A 13,237-nucleotide genomic window follows, 5' to 3' on the forward strand; every position below is an offset into this window, starting at 1 on the left:
TAGTAGGTTGCAGCCAGGTAAGGAAAACAATGTGCAGCAGGACAGTCCAGAACAACAGTGCCGTCCTACCAAAATGCAAGCAGTGCCCCCACTGAGGAACAACGACAGGCGCTACAGGAATTCCTGAATTCAAAAAGCTATGTTATACTCACATCACCATTAAACTAGTACTTTTAAACTGGCCCACAATTTAGCATTAGCTTTCTTTCTTTGAAAGTGCCCATGGAGTATGCAATTAATCAAGTAAACATTCCTACTTGTGAAGGTAAATTAATATTGCCCTATACTTATTACGCAGGAGGCAGAGATTTTAATGCTTCCACCTTTTTATTTCTCAATTACTCCTTTATGAAACAAGATAAAAAATTCTTCAAGGTTTCAAATTATTTTGTAATATTAGATAGTAATATCAGTATAATTAATCTGAAAATAAAAACAAAATAACTCTGGACAGAAAAATGAACCAAAGACCAACTAACTAAAATCTTTTTACAAAAGCAAACAAATAAACCAAAATTTTTTTTGTCCACAATATCGGTGAACCTCAGATTACCTGATACTCTGGTTAATACAGTTATCATCTCTGCCAAACTGGAGTTACAGTAACAAAGTTAGGCATATTTATACTCACCCTTTTAAGCACTCTTTGAGATTCAAAAACCAATAGAAGACACTGTAGGCCCTCAGAAAAATCACTATAAATGTAAGTATCTTATCGGTAAGCATAAAAATGTTCTCCTTGATACAAAGCCAAATAAACTAGTTTTTACACAATTTTAACATCAAGAATTTAGGGGACAGGCAGTAAATATTATTATAATGCAAATATATCTACACAGTGATATTCTTTTATTTTAACAATTCCGAATATAAGATTCTGAATATAAGAAAGGACTGAATTTATTCAACATTCTAGCAAAATTATGCCTCTGCTTTTCAGATAAACAACAAAAACAGATTCCATAATAAGCAAACATATTTTCCATTTACTGTCACCTCATTTTCTGACCCCTGAGCTGCTGAATCAAACTCTCTTGCTTTAAGGGGATAGTATCTTATAGGATGGTCTTCTATATTTATAGTCGGTGACCATGAATATGAAACACTTATAAAATACCTATTGATTTGTTTCTTCACTATTAGGCCAAATATTAATTCCATTAATTTTATATATTTTCTATTTATTTACTTTTCTATGAACGTAACCGCTTTACCTTCTCTTAAGGTAACAATTCTTTTAATGTTAAGGACTGACTTTATTTTAAACCCTCCCAGTTTACAGGTATGTTTTAGTTAGCAATATAAGCAATGTGAAATCAACAGTTCAAACACAGCCCTAGAACACTGAATAAAATGGCCCTAATATCTTTCCTTTCAATTTGCTTTCTAAGTGAAATCCAAAATAATATTTACTTTACTTTCTTCTGGCTAAAGATCCCCAAGATCACCTAATTCCCTGTCCAATTTTGCTCTTCTATCTTAAGCAAACTGCTTTTTGTGTTTGTATTTCTCAAACTGGCAATCCACCACTCACTTCAAGACAGCCCCATGCTGAACCATATTAACTTTGCTTTCATTTCAGTTATCTTTTTTAAAAAACAGCTTTGTGGAGATATAATCCACATTATCCCAGTTATTTTTCTTGAGGTCTGTAAATTCCTCTCTTAGAGTAATTTAGAGTTATATACATAGTATATTTCTCTTTTTAAATTTTTCTAAATTTTCATGAAAAGTATACATATTAAAGTGTAAGTCTACATTCCCAACTGTGGTAAGACCGTTAAATTGATTCTCTGTTAACCTCCCCTTTCTGCAGTCTATCTCTGCCTTCAGGATGGCTTACCAGTCCTTTGTCCTGGAGGCACATCATCAAAGTACACACATCTCCTGTTGCCTGATGATTCACCAACATTACTGCTTCATCTTTTGAAATTGCTTTAATATCTTCCCCCCATTCCATCACTGTAAGAACAAAGTTTCAAAGCTGTCATTTAAAAAGTTTATACATTTCCAGAAGCCTTATATTAGAAACACTGGTGCACATTAATGATGATACATCACTTAGCTAAAACTTCTAGAAGTTTAGAACTAAGTTTATTTCCTATAAAAACCAGGATGTTCATATTTTATAGAGACCCAAAATATCCGTTAAAATGTAAAACGGCCATACCTTTGATTTAGAAATTCTATTTAAGAGTTTATCCTATAGAAACATTTGTCCAAACAGGCAAAGATATGCACAAAGGATATTTATTGCAACTTAAATGTTCACCAACAGGGGAATGGATAATTTTTATATAATGGAAGAGTATAAACCCATTAAAAGAATGGAGGATATCTACATACACTAACCCAAAAGGACTTCTTATCAAGTAAACAAAACATACCACAAAACAGTATATATAATATAATCCCATCTTTTCAAAGAAGGAATAAAATTTACATGTAACTTAATACATTGAAAAAAGTCTGGGGAAATGAATTCAAAACTTAATACTAATCATCATTGGGAGGTGGTTCCCAAAGCCCCCTTAAATTCTACTTTATAATAAAATATGCAAGTATTATAAAATGTATAAGCATTTTCATTTTACAAGAAAACTAATTAAGGATGTTACATTTATTAAAAATCTCCAGATGAAAAGTCAATGTACCAAAACCTATATGTACACTCTAAGGAAAATAGTGATATCTCCAAGTAGTTACGCCTCATTTTATACCAAATTTACTACACGCAAAAAAATAAAATTGAGCATCAGTGTCAAACATCAGGACTCTACAAAGAAGGTTCTAGGTTCCTCAAATGTCTGACGTGAATTACCAGAGGCTGAATATATGTTAGCATTCACTCATCTCACTCACTGCTATAAGGAAAGAAGTTGAGTCACCTGTGTGTAATAGTTCTGGATGAAATAGGGATGGGAGACCTGTTGCTCACCTGCTTTACCTCTGCCAGCCTCCCTCCTTCACAGTCACCTTTCACTGTCACCCCAATATAGCGGAGCTCCTCATGAGAGTTCATTTGAGAAAAGAGTTCTGCTAATTTTTTCTTTTTGTTAAAAGCCATTTAAGGGCTTCCCTGGTGGCACAGTGGTTAACGCTCCTCCTGCCAATGCAGGGGAAACGGGTTCGAGCTTTGGTCTGGGAAGATCCCACATGTCGCGGAGCCGCTAAGCCCGTGCGTCACAACTACTGAGCCTGCGCTCTAGAGCCGGCGAGCCACAACTACTGAGCCCACGTGCCACAACTAGTGAAGCCCCCGCGCCTAGAGCCCGTGCTCCGCAACAAGAGAAGCCACCGCAGTGAGAAGCCCGCACACCGCAACAAAGAGTAGCCCCCGCTCGCCGCAACTAGAGAGAGCCTGTGCACAGCATGGAAGACCCAATGCAGCCACAAAAAAAAAAACACCAGCCATTTAAGCAAGGCATCTATGCATTCATTTTAAAGATCTTAAAGACGTGTATTAAGGGAATTTCAGCTGGGCTGAACATATATTCAGTTGTGGTACCTACTTGCAAAGTGAGGTATTCCAGTCATTCTCTCAGAAGTTATTACTAACACACAAATAGCTTACACTGTATGGCGAAAGTTTTTAAGTTTTCAAAATGAATGCAGAATGGAAACTACATTACAGATGTCAAGTAATCCTTAAGGAATAGACGTAGAACACTGGGGACAGCCCAGCAGTACCAACTTTCCTTCACAGCGGCCTTTCCTTTCCCAAGTTGCCAGTGAAGTTTAGCTGACAAGCTAACTTTACTGAAACATACTTGAATAGCTGATATACATTGTGTGTGGGAGCAGGGGGAGTATAAATTGGTACAAGAGTTTTGGAAGTCAATTTGGCGATATATATATGAGAACTAAGAAATGTGAAAATCCTTCTACCCAGCAATTCTGCTTCTAGGATTCATCTTACAGATATACTTATTCATGTGTAAAATGACACATATGCAAAGCTCTTTATTGCAGCATTGTTTATAAGAGCAAAGATAACAACTAAAAAGAGAGACTAGCTCAAATTCATAGAAATTTCTAAAATGGCGGTTGACAGAAGGGAAAACTGGGGAGTTGTTTAATTAGTATGGAGTTTTGGTTTTGTAAAATGAAAAAGGTTTGGAGATTGGTTACACAATAATGTGAATATACTTAATACTGACACTTAAAAATGGTTAAGAAGGTAAATTTTATGTTATGTGTATTTTGTCACAATTAAAAATAAAAAGGGAGACTAGTCAAATTATAATATATCCATGCAATGGAATATTATGTAATCATAGCATTTTTACACTAATATGGAATGATATACTCTAAGTAATAAAAGCAGAGTGCAGAACAGTGTGTGAAGAGAGAATATATTTACTAAATGAAAACTCCTCATATCACGTCTCTGTTGACAACCCTTCAATGAATGTGCACGTGCCGCACACACGCGCGCACACACACACACACACACACACCATTCTTTCATTAATTCATTCTTCACTCAATAAATCAGCATCAGGCACTGTGGATATAAAACAAATAAGAACAAAAGTATTATTCTAATGCAGTTAAAACACTCAAGAAAAGTCTAACTTGGTTCTATAAATATTAGGCTATTAAGAGGTAATGTGGGGCTTCCCTGGTGGTGCAGTGGTTGAGAATCTGCCTGCTAATGCAGGGGACACGGGTTCGAGCCCTGGTCTGGGAAGATCCCACATGCCGCGGAGCAACTAGGCCCGTGAGCCACAACTACTGAGCCTGCGCGTCTGGAGCCTGTGCTCCGCAACAACAGAGGCCACGATAGTTAAGAGGCCCACGCACTGCGATGAAGAGTGGCCCCCGCTTGCCACAACTAGAGAAAGCCCTCGCACAGAAACGAAGACCCAACACAGCCAAAAATAAATAAATAAATAAATAAATAAATAAAATTAAAAAAAAAAAAGGAGGTAATGTGGAAAGTCTTCTAGCTCCACATCTATATAAATAGATGTTTCATAACCAAATAGTCCTTTAATGCAATTTCTGCTACATGAATGGAAAATACTAGATACCTAGGCCTGTGCAGTAGGAAAGCATACGTGTGAATATAACTGCAAATAAAAATAAGTTTTCTACTTAAAATGTATCTTACTTGCTTTATATAAAGTAGATAAATCTAGTGTGTTGGTTTAAATCTCAAAATATAAATTGAATTTAGAACTCTCTGTTCTGGCTTAGTGTCCCACCAAATTTACATCCACCCAAAACCTGTGAATGTGACCCTATTTGGAAACAGGGGCTTTGTAGATGTATCAAGTTAAGATGAGGTCATAATGGATTAGGATGGGCCCTAAACCTATATCCAATATGACTGGTATCCTTATAAAAAGAGGGAAATTTGGACAGAGATACACAGGGAAAATGCCATGTGACAATTGAGGCAAAGACTGGAGTGATGTGTCTACAAGCCAAGGACTGCAGACAACCACCCAAAGCGACCAAGAGGCAAGGAAGGATCCTTCCCACCAGAGCCGTCAGACAGAATACAACCCTGTCAGCACCTCAGTTTCAGACTTCTAACCTCTGGAACTGTGAGAGAATAAATTCCTGTTGTTTTAAGCCATAGGAACTTTGTTTGTGGTACTTTGTTATGGCAGCTCTCTGAAACTAATATACTCCACCCTCCTCAATTTTCCCCATCCTTTCTCTTTTTCATTCTATTCCCCCAAAATTATAGTTTTTTTCTAACCAACTATAGGAAAAGAACAACAGCACTGTATTTTAAACATCCAGAATATTATCATAGAAATCTACCATTATGTATTATAAATGGTTCTCAATGTTTATTTCTATAATACTTTCAGGGTATAATCATTAAGAGTTAATCCAATACATATTTTATCTCTCAGCCATAATTTAGCTAAAATTAATTTTCAAACTAAATGTCAATTTGCTAAGATTCACACACATACTAAATTAAACAAGTGAATGTAGAAGGATCAACTTTTTAAAATTGTCCTGATGTAGCAATAAAGTCATGTTGGATTTTATAATAATCTAAATTTTATTCAACAATAAATTTCATTTCCAGTATCTATGGTATTCTTCTTTTACCAAACTATTATATACTTCAAAGATCACTGTTAGAAAGTTATATGACTAACAAAATCAAGATTAAAAAATGCTTGTAGGGCTTCCCTGGTGGTGCAGTGGTTGAGAGTCTGCCTGCCGATGCATGGGACACGGGTTCGAGCCCTGGTCCGGGAGGATCCCACATGCCGCGGAGCAACTAAGCCCGTGCGCCACAACTACTGAGCCTGCACGTCTGGAGCCGTGCTCCGCAACGAGAGGCCGCGACAGTGAGAGGCCCGCGCACCGCGATGAAGAGTGGCCCCCGCTCGCCGCAACTGGAGAAAGCCCTCGCACAGAAACGAAGAACCAACACAGCCATAAATAAATAAATAAATTTATTAAAAAAAAAAAAAGCTTGTAGAGAAAAAGCATTTATTTTATGTATGAAATAGCTATATTCCTCAAATCATACCCTGCTATCCAAACCAGTAAGTATAACAATGGAGCCAGTATCTTAATCAAGGAATAGAATTATTCTCATGTTAAAGAACAGAAGCTATGGATGCCTGCCAGTTCTTATATTGTACTTGATTAGAAGGACAAAAATATTTTAACACACTGTTCTGTGAAAGGAATTCTCAAAAAAGAACTGGGTCAGGTCCACTATTTCCAAAGGGAATGAAAGACAACTGAGTAAAAACTGGAAGAAAAGTTCCCTAGTTGTAATTGAATTTTTAAAAATTCTTGTTAAAAACCAAAGCCAAAGATTATCACCCACTACACACACACACACACACACACACACAATTAATAAACCTCCCCCAAAAGTTTTAGACTAAAATTGATCATGAGAGTTCACATCTCAAAAAGAAAATAAAAACAACAATAAACCATCACAATTTCCTTAAAAACAGTGATGCTAAAGCTGTTATACTGACCCACAAAACAGAATTAATGTGGAGAAGAAAGTTTGCTTTATACACGACCATAATAGCTTACTTCTCAAAGTGCAAAAAAAAATGCCTGCAAGCTGATGCCACAAACTATTTTACCATTCTGTGACTCACTTAAGAAACATTAATAATATCATTATGCTACTCAAACATATGTGAAGATGATTGAGATATAAATGACAGAATCACAGACGTCCTGGGCAATTAGATTACATGACAGTTGAAGTTACTTTTGAAATCACTATTAACTAAAAGAGTCATACAACTACTGTGTCACGTAAGGTCAGGTATTCTAATATGAATAGTAAAGATTAGAGAGCAAAAAAACACATGAAAGAATCTCATGTAGCTCAAGAACTGTGGCTTTCAGTAACACACATTGGAGGCAGAGTGGGTTGGATTCATCCAAAGTTAGGGGTTAGCAGAGGAAGATAAAAAGGGAGTGAGGACGTGAAGGGTAGCCGTGAGAAAGTAGATTAAGGTACTGATTAATGGAGAGGAGACTGGTGAGGAAAGGAACCAAGCAAGGGGGTAATTCACTAAAGAAAACAGAGGGAGGGCTATTATAGTAGAGATACTTGAAGCCATCCCCCATCTCCACCTTTACCCATCCTACTCAAACCCCCATAGATAGGGCCCAGACGTTGTGAGAAAGCCCCCGGGTGAATCTAATGTATATCTGTAAATAAGAACCACTGGAATTTTAGCTCTGATGAGTTTTGTTTTATTTTCTTGAAACAAGTATATTGAACATACTAGGAAGTTGTGGTCAGTGCCCTTTTTTTGGCACTTTAATTAATTTAATTTAATTTAAGAGGTTAAACTTGAGGAGGCAAGGCTCAAGGTGTAGCTTTTGGAGGGGTTGTTTAACTAAAAGAATAATAGTAGCATATATTATTAAATAGATATATAATTAAATACTAATAATCTTAATAGCCAACATTTATAGAATGCTTACTATGTGTCAGGCATTAATAATTAGTAAGAGAAAATAATTCACATTATTTTCCTATATAATCTTCACAAAATCCCAAATGTACAGACACTGTTATCCCCAATTTACAATTGAAGAAAATGAGACACAAAAGGTTAAGCAGTATCTTCAAAGTTACACAGTTAGGAAGTAGGGGAACTGGGATTCAAAACCACTGTATCATGCTGTCACTGCTGGCAGGCTACATCAAGGAACCTTGAGAACAGTAACGGGTAAGTTGCCCACACAGCCCCTGACGTTGCCCATGATTATGCCAAGAAGTGGGGTGGACAAGCCAAGTCCCAAAGTCCTCAACAAATAAGGTTAGTGGGCGGCAACAATAAGGAATGGTGCAGAAGCCAAGGATCAAGTGTTTTTTTGCATGACAGTTGAATAATAAACAAGTCTAAAGAGGCAAAGAGTATCTAAGAAAAATAAAAATCAACATTGTCTTTGGGCCCAGGATACAGGTATCTTAAATTTAATGTGCTCAATACAGAACCAGCTCTTTACCCTAGTCTTCTCCATCTCAGCGAAGGACACTATCATTCACCCAGTCAATTCAAGACCAAACCTAAGACCACTTTTGATTCCCCCCTTTCCTCAATTCTCCATATTTAATCCATCTCTAAGTCCTTTGGACTCTATCTCTAAGACACATCCTGCAACCTCTATGTCTCTCCTTCTTTACTACTACTACTCTAGGCCAAGCCATCAATAGCTCTTTCTTGGACTTCTGAAGTGACCTCCTAACTAGTCTTCTCACTTCCACTCTAGCCACCTGCTTAAAAGAAAACTTTAAAATAGTTGCTAATTTCAAATACCAGTATAATCTAAATCACCACTGGCAAGAATGGAAAAAGAAAGAGCAAGAAAGTCAAAGATAATAAGTGGTAATTAACTCTAACTGGTATTGAGATTTGCTTTAACTTAAACCTAGACAGTTTCCAACAGGGGAGATATTGGTATCTCGGGAGAAGCAATTCTTCCTGCAGTCATCAGCATTGCAAAACTTTTAGCACACCTGGCCAACATTCTCTGTTACAACCCTCAAGAGCCTACACATTTCCAAACATCCCACCCCCACCTCTATCCATTTAAAACCACTAAGTTAGAAAGTTCAAAATGGTTTAGGTCAATATAAGCCTGTGGTAAAATCAGAGTGAGGTTAAATAACAAATGAGAATAGTGCAGACAACATGAGGACTAAGTGAACATGTGTTTATTAAAAACAAAGATCAAGCCCTCTGATGCCTAACCTTTACCCACTCAGCCCCAGGATATGGCAGCAAGAGTTTGGAGGAGTCTTCTCTAGGAAATCTGATCAGCTCAAGAGAGAAGATCTAAAAATATTGACATTTAGGATTCTCCAGTGAAGTATTCCAATCAGATTATCCTACAATGAGGCTTAGTGTGGACAAGACGCAGCCACTAACAGGGCTACCAATCAACTTTATAGTCCCCTACTCTTAAATAAGAACAGATCATCATGTATTACCAGATACCCAGAAAAAGCCTTTAATGTGAAAGACACAAAATAAAGCAGCCTATTAAAGAAATTGATTTTATAGTCAGAAATCTTCCAAAAAATAATTCTTCTGGCCCAGATGATTTCACTAGCAAATTCTGCCAAACATTTAAAAAAGAAATAACACCAATTCTATACAATCTCTTCCAGAAAACAGAAAAGAAGGGAAAACTTTCAAGTTTACTTTATAAGGCCAGCATTACCCTTATACCAAAACCAGAAACAAACAAACAAACAAACTATAGACTTATATCCATTAAAATCCTCAAAAAATGTTAGGAAATGGAATCCAATAATATACACTGCAACCAAGTAAGGTTTATCATCACAGGAATGCAAGGTTGATTGAATATTAAAAATTAATCAGTGTAATAGTCCACCATATTAACAATCTAAGGAAGAAAAACCTCATGATTATATTGGTATGGTCTGAAGGTCTGTGTCCCCCTAAAATCCAAATGTTGAAGTCCTAACCCCCAAAGGTGATGACATTAGCAGATGAGGACTTTGGAAAGTGAGTAGGTCATAAGGGTTGAGCCCTCATGAATGGGATTAGTGCGCTTATAAAAGAGATCCCACTGAGCTGTCTAGCCCATTCTACCAAATGAGGGCACAGTGAAAAGGCTATGAACCATGAAGAGAGCCCTCATCAGAAGGTGACTATGCTGGCACCTTGTCTTGGACTTCCAAGCCTCCAGAACTATGAGCAATAAATTTCTGTTGTTTATAAGCCACCCAGCCTGTGACATTTTGTTATAGCAGCTCAAACAGACTAAGACACATATGAATTGATGCACAAAAAGCACTAAACAAATTCCAATATACATTCAGGAAAAAAACTCTCAGTAAACTAAGAACAGAAAGGAATTTCCTCATTGTAATAAAGTGTTTGTACACAAAACCTATAGTTAACATAATATTTAGTATTAATTATATATGAGTGCTTTCTCCCTAAGATTGAGAACAAGGCAAGGATGTCCAATCTCACCTCTCTTATTTAACATGATTCCAGAAGTCCTAGCCAGTTCAATAATGCAAAAAAAAACAAAAAACAAAAAAGAAAAAGAAATGAAAGTCATACAGGTTGGAAAGGAAGAGATAATTCTGCCCATATTCACAAATAGCATGACTGTCTCTGTAGAATGTCCCAATTAATCTACAAAAAGCTCCTATTATTAATAAGTGAGTTTAGCAAAGTTACTAAACAACTACAAACTTAACAGTAAGTATCAATCATATTTTTATACTAGGAATGAATGATAAGAAATTTTTAAAAATTAAATCCCACTTACAATAGCTCAAAAAATATACTTAGGTATAAATCTAAAACACATGGACAGGATCTGTATGCTGAAAACTACAAAGTGCTGATGAAAGAAATCAAAGAAGGCCAAAATGAAATGAATACCATGTTCATGGATTGAAAGATTCAACACATTAAAGATATCAATTCTCCCACAAATTGATCTACAAGTAAAACACAATTCTAATCAAAATGCCAATAAGAATTTTTGCAGATACAGGCAATTGGATTCTAAAACTTATAAAGAAAGGCCAACAAACTAGAAAAACCAAAATAACTTTGAAAAGGAAGAATAAAGTTGGAGGAATCACACTACCCAATTTTAAAACTTACTATAAAGCTACAATAATCAAATGGCATGGTATTGGTGAAGGATCAGACACACAGATCAACAGAGCAGAAAAGAAAGCCCAGAAACAGACCACACAAATATGGCTAAATGATTTTTGACAAAGGTGTAAAGTCAATCCAATGGAGAAAGAATAGTCTTTTCAAAAAACAATGTTAGAAAAATATGAAACCTAAACCTATACCTTATACAACAATTAATTTGAAATGGATCATATAGTTAAATGTAAAACTTAGAACTCCAAAACTTTCAAAAGAAAATTTAGGGGAAGACCTCCATGACCTGGGGTTAGGCAGTGTTCTTAGACTTGACAGGAAAAGCATAACTCATAAAAGAAAAAAAATCAGTAAATTGCACTTCATCGAAATTTAAACCTTTTGCTCAGCAAAAGACACTGTTAAGAGAATGAAAAGACTGGGAGAAAATATATGCAATCACATATCCAACAAAGGATTTGTGTCTTTGTATCCAGAATACTTATAGAACTTCCAAAACTCAGCAGTAAGATAACAAACCACCCAATTAAAAACCAGGCAGAAAACTTGGACACCTCACCAAAGAGGATATAAGGATGGCAAACAACCATATGAAGATGTTCAACATCATCAGCCACTAGGGAAATACAAATTAAAACCATGATGAGCAACCACTATACATTTACTAGAATGACTAAAATTAAACATACTAATAATACCAAATTTTGACAAGGATGCAGAAAAATTGGAACTTGTAGACACTGCTGATAGAAATGCAAAATGTATAGCCACTCTGGAAACAGTTTGGCAGTTTCTTATAAAGTTAAAAATACACTTACCATCTGACCCAGGAAACCCACTCCTGGGTATTTACCCTAGAGCAGGGGTTAGCAAACTTTTTCTGCAAAGGGTCAGCCATTAAATATTTTAAGCTTTGCAGGCCACATATGGTCTCTGTTGCAAATTCTTCTTTGTTGTTTTTTACAAACCTTTACAAATGTAAAAGCCATTCTTAGCTCATAGGGCCATACAAAAACAGGCAACAGGAAAATTTGGCCCATTGGGCATAGTTTGTTGACTCCTACCCTAGAGAAATGAAAACTTAAGTTAATACAGAAACCTGTACATGAATGTTATACCAGCTCTATTCATGATTGCTAAAAACTAGAAACAAACCAAATGTCCTTCAGTAGCTGAATGGATATAAACTGTGGTACATTCATACAATGGAATACGACTCAGCAACAAAAAAGAACATTCTAATGATACATGCAACAACTTGGATGACTTTCAAAGGCATGCTGAGTGTACGAAGTCAGTCTCAAAAGGTTACATAATGCATGAATCCATTTTATGACATTCTCAAAAAAGACAAAATTATAGTGAAAGAGAACAGATCAGGAGCCAGGGGTTAGAAGTTGGGGGAGAATGTGATTACCAAGGATAATGATGACTAAAGCATGGCAGAACTACAGATAATTTTTGCTCTGTTATTTTTCTTTCTTTTCTTTATATTTTTCTGTTTTCAGCATTTGACTTATTACTTTTGTAATTCAGGAAGGTTTTTCTCCCCAGATCAAAGTATTAATGGAAGATACTACTACTGGGCTGCACTCTTTTTATTTGTTTCTTAAATGTTCATTTTCTCACTTTCACTAACTAAAAACCTCTCCCCCTGAGTAGTCTGGTTCAAATGTATTTTATTAAACCACTGAGAGTTGAAGTAGCTAAGACTTTACATCTTAAGTTTCTTTTTATAGTATGTTCCAATAGAAGTACTTCACTCTATGCAAAATGCTCAACTTGCTCAAAGTTTTGTTTTCTCAACCTTTTAAATAGCTTCTTACATTCACTTTTAAGTTGACCAACAGAACACTATACTAAATTCAGAGATGGGGATTTAAATCAAAGGTACTTCAATTTGTTTCCATTGGGAAAAGTGTAAGCAGTGGGATTAAGTAGTATCTGCCTTAGGCTGCTAAAATGAGTAACTGGAAGAAGGGAAATTCTAACTTCTCCTAAAGGTAAAGGATTGCACCAAATTGCTAGGAAATAAGTGGGCAATGTAGGTACTTCTCTGCTTTGCTACGAGAGCTCTAAATAGTTTTAGAATCAGACTA

General features: G+C 36.1%; 1 protein-coding gene across 3 annotated transcripts in view; it reads right to left on the reverse strand.

The window, feature by feature from the left end:
• Positions 1 to 13,237, reverse strand: part of LPGAT1 (lysophosphatidylglycerol acyltransferase 1) — a 72,068-nt gene that overhangs the window by 37,058 nt on the left and 21,773 nt on the right. For all 3 annotated transcript variants that reach the window (XM_061185568.1, XM_061185567.1, XM_061185566.1), the window contains exon 3: positions 1,844 to 1,962. In XM_061185568.1, coding sequence (XP_061041551.1) covers positions 1,844 to 1,962 — 119 coding nt within the window. The remainder of the gene's footprint in view (positions 1 to 1,843; positions 1,963 to 13,237) is intronic.

The sequence above is a fragment of the Eubalaena glacialis genome, chromosome 3, assembly GCF_028564815.1.
Source record: "Eubalaena glacialis isolate mEubGla1 chromosome 3, mEubGla1.1.hap2.+ XY, whole genome shotgun sequence".
Classification (NCBI taxonomy): domain Eukaryota; kingdom Metazoa; phylum Chordata; class Mammalia; order Artiodactyla; family Balaenidae; genus Eubalaena; species Eubalaena glacialis.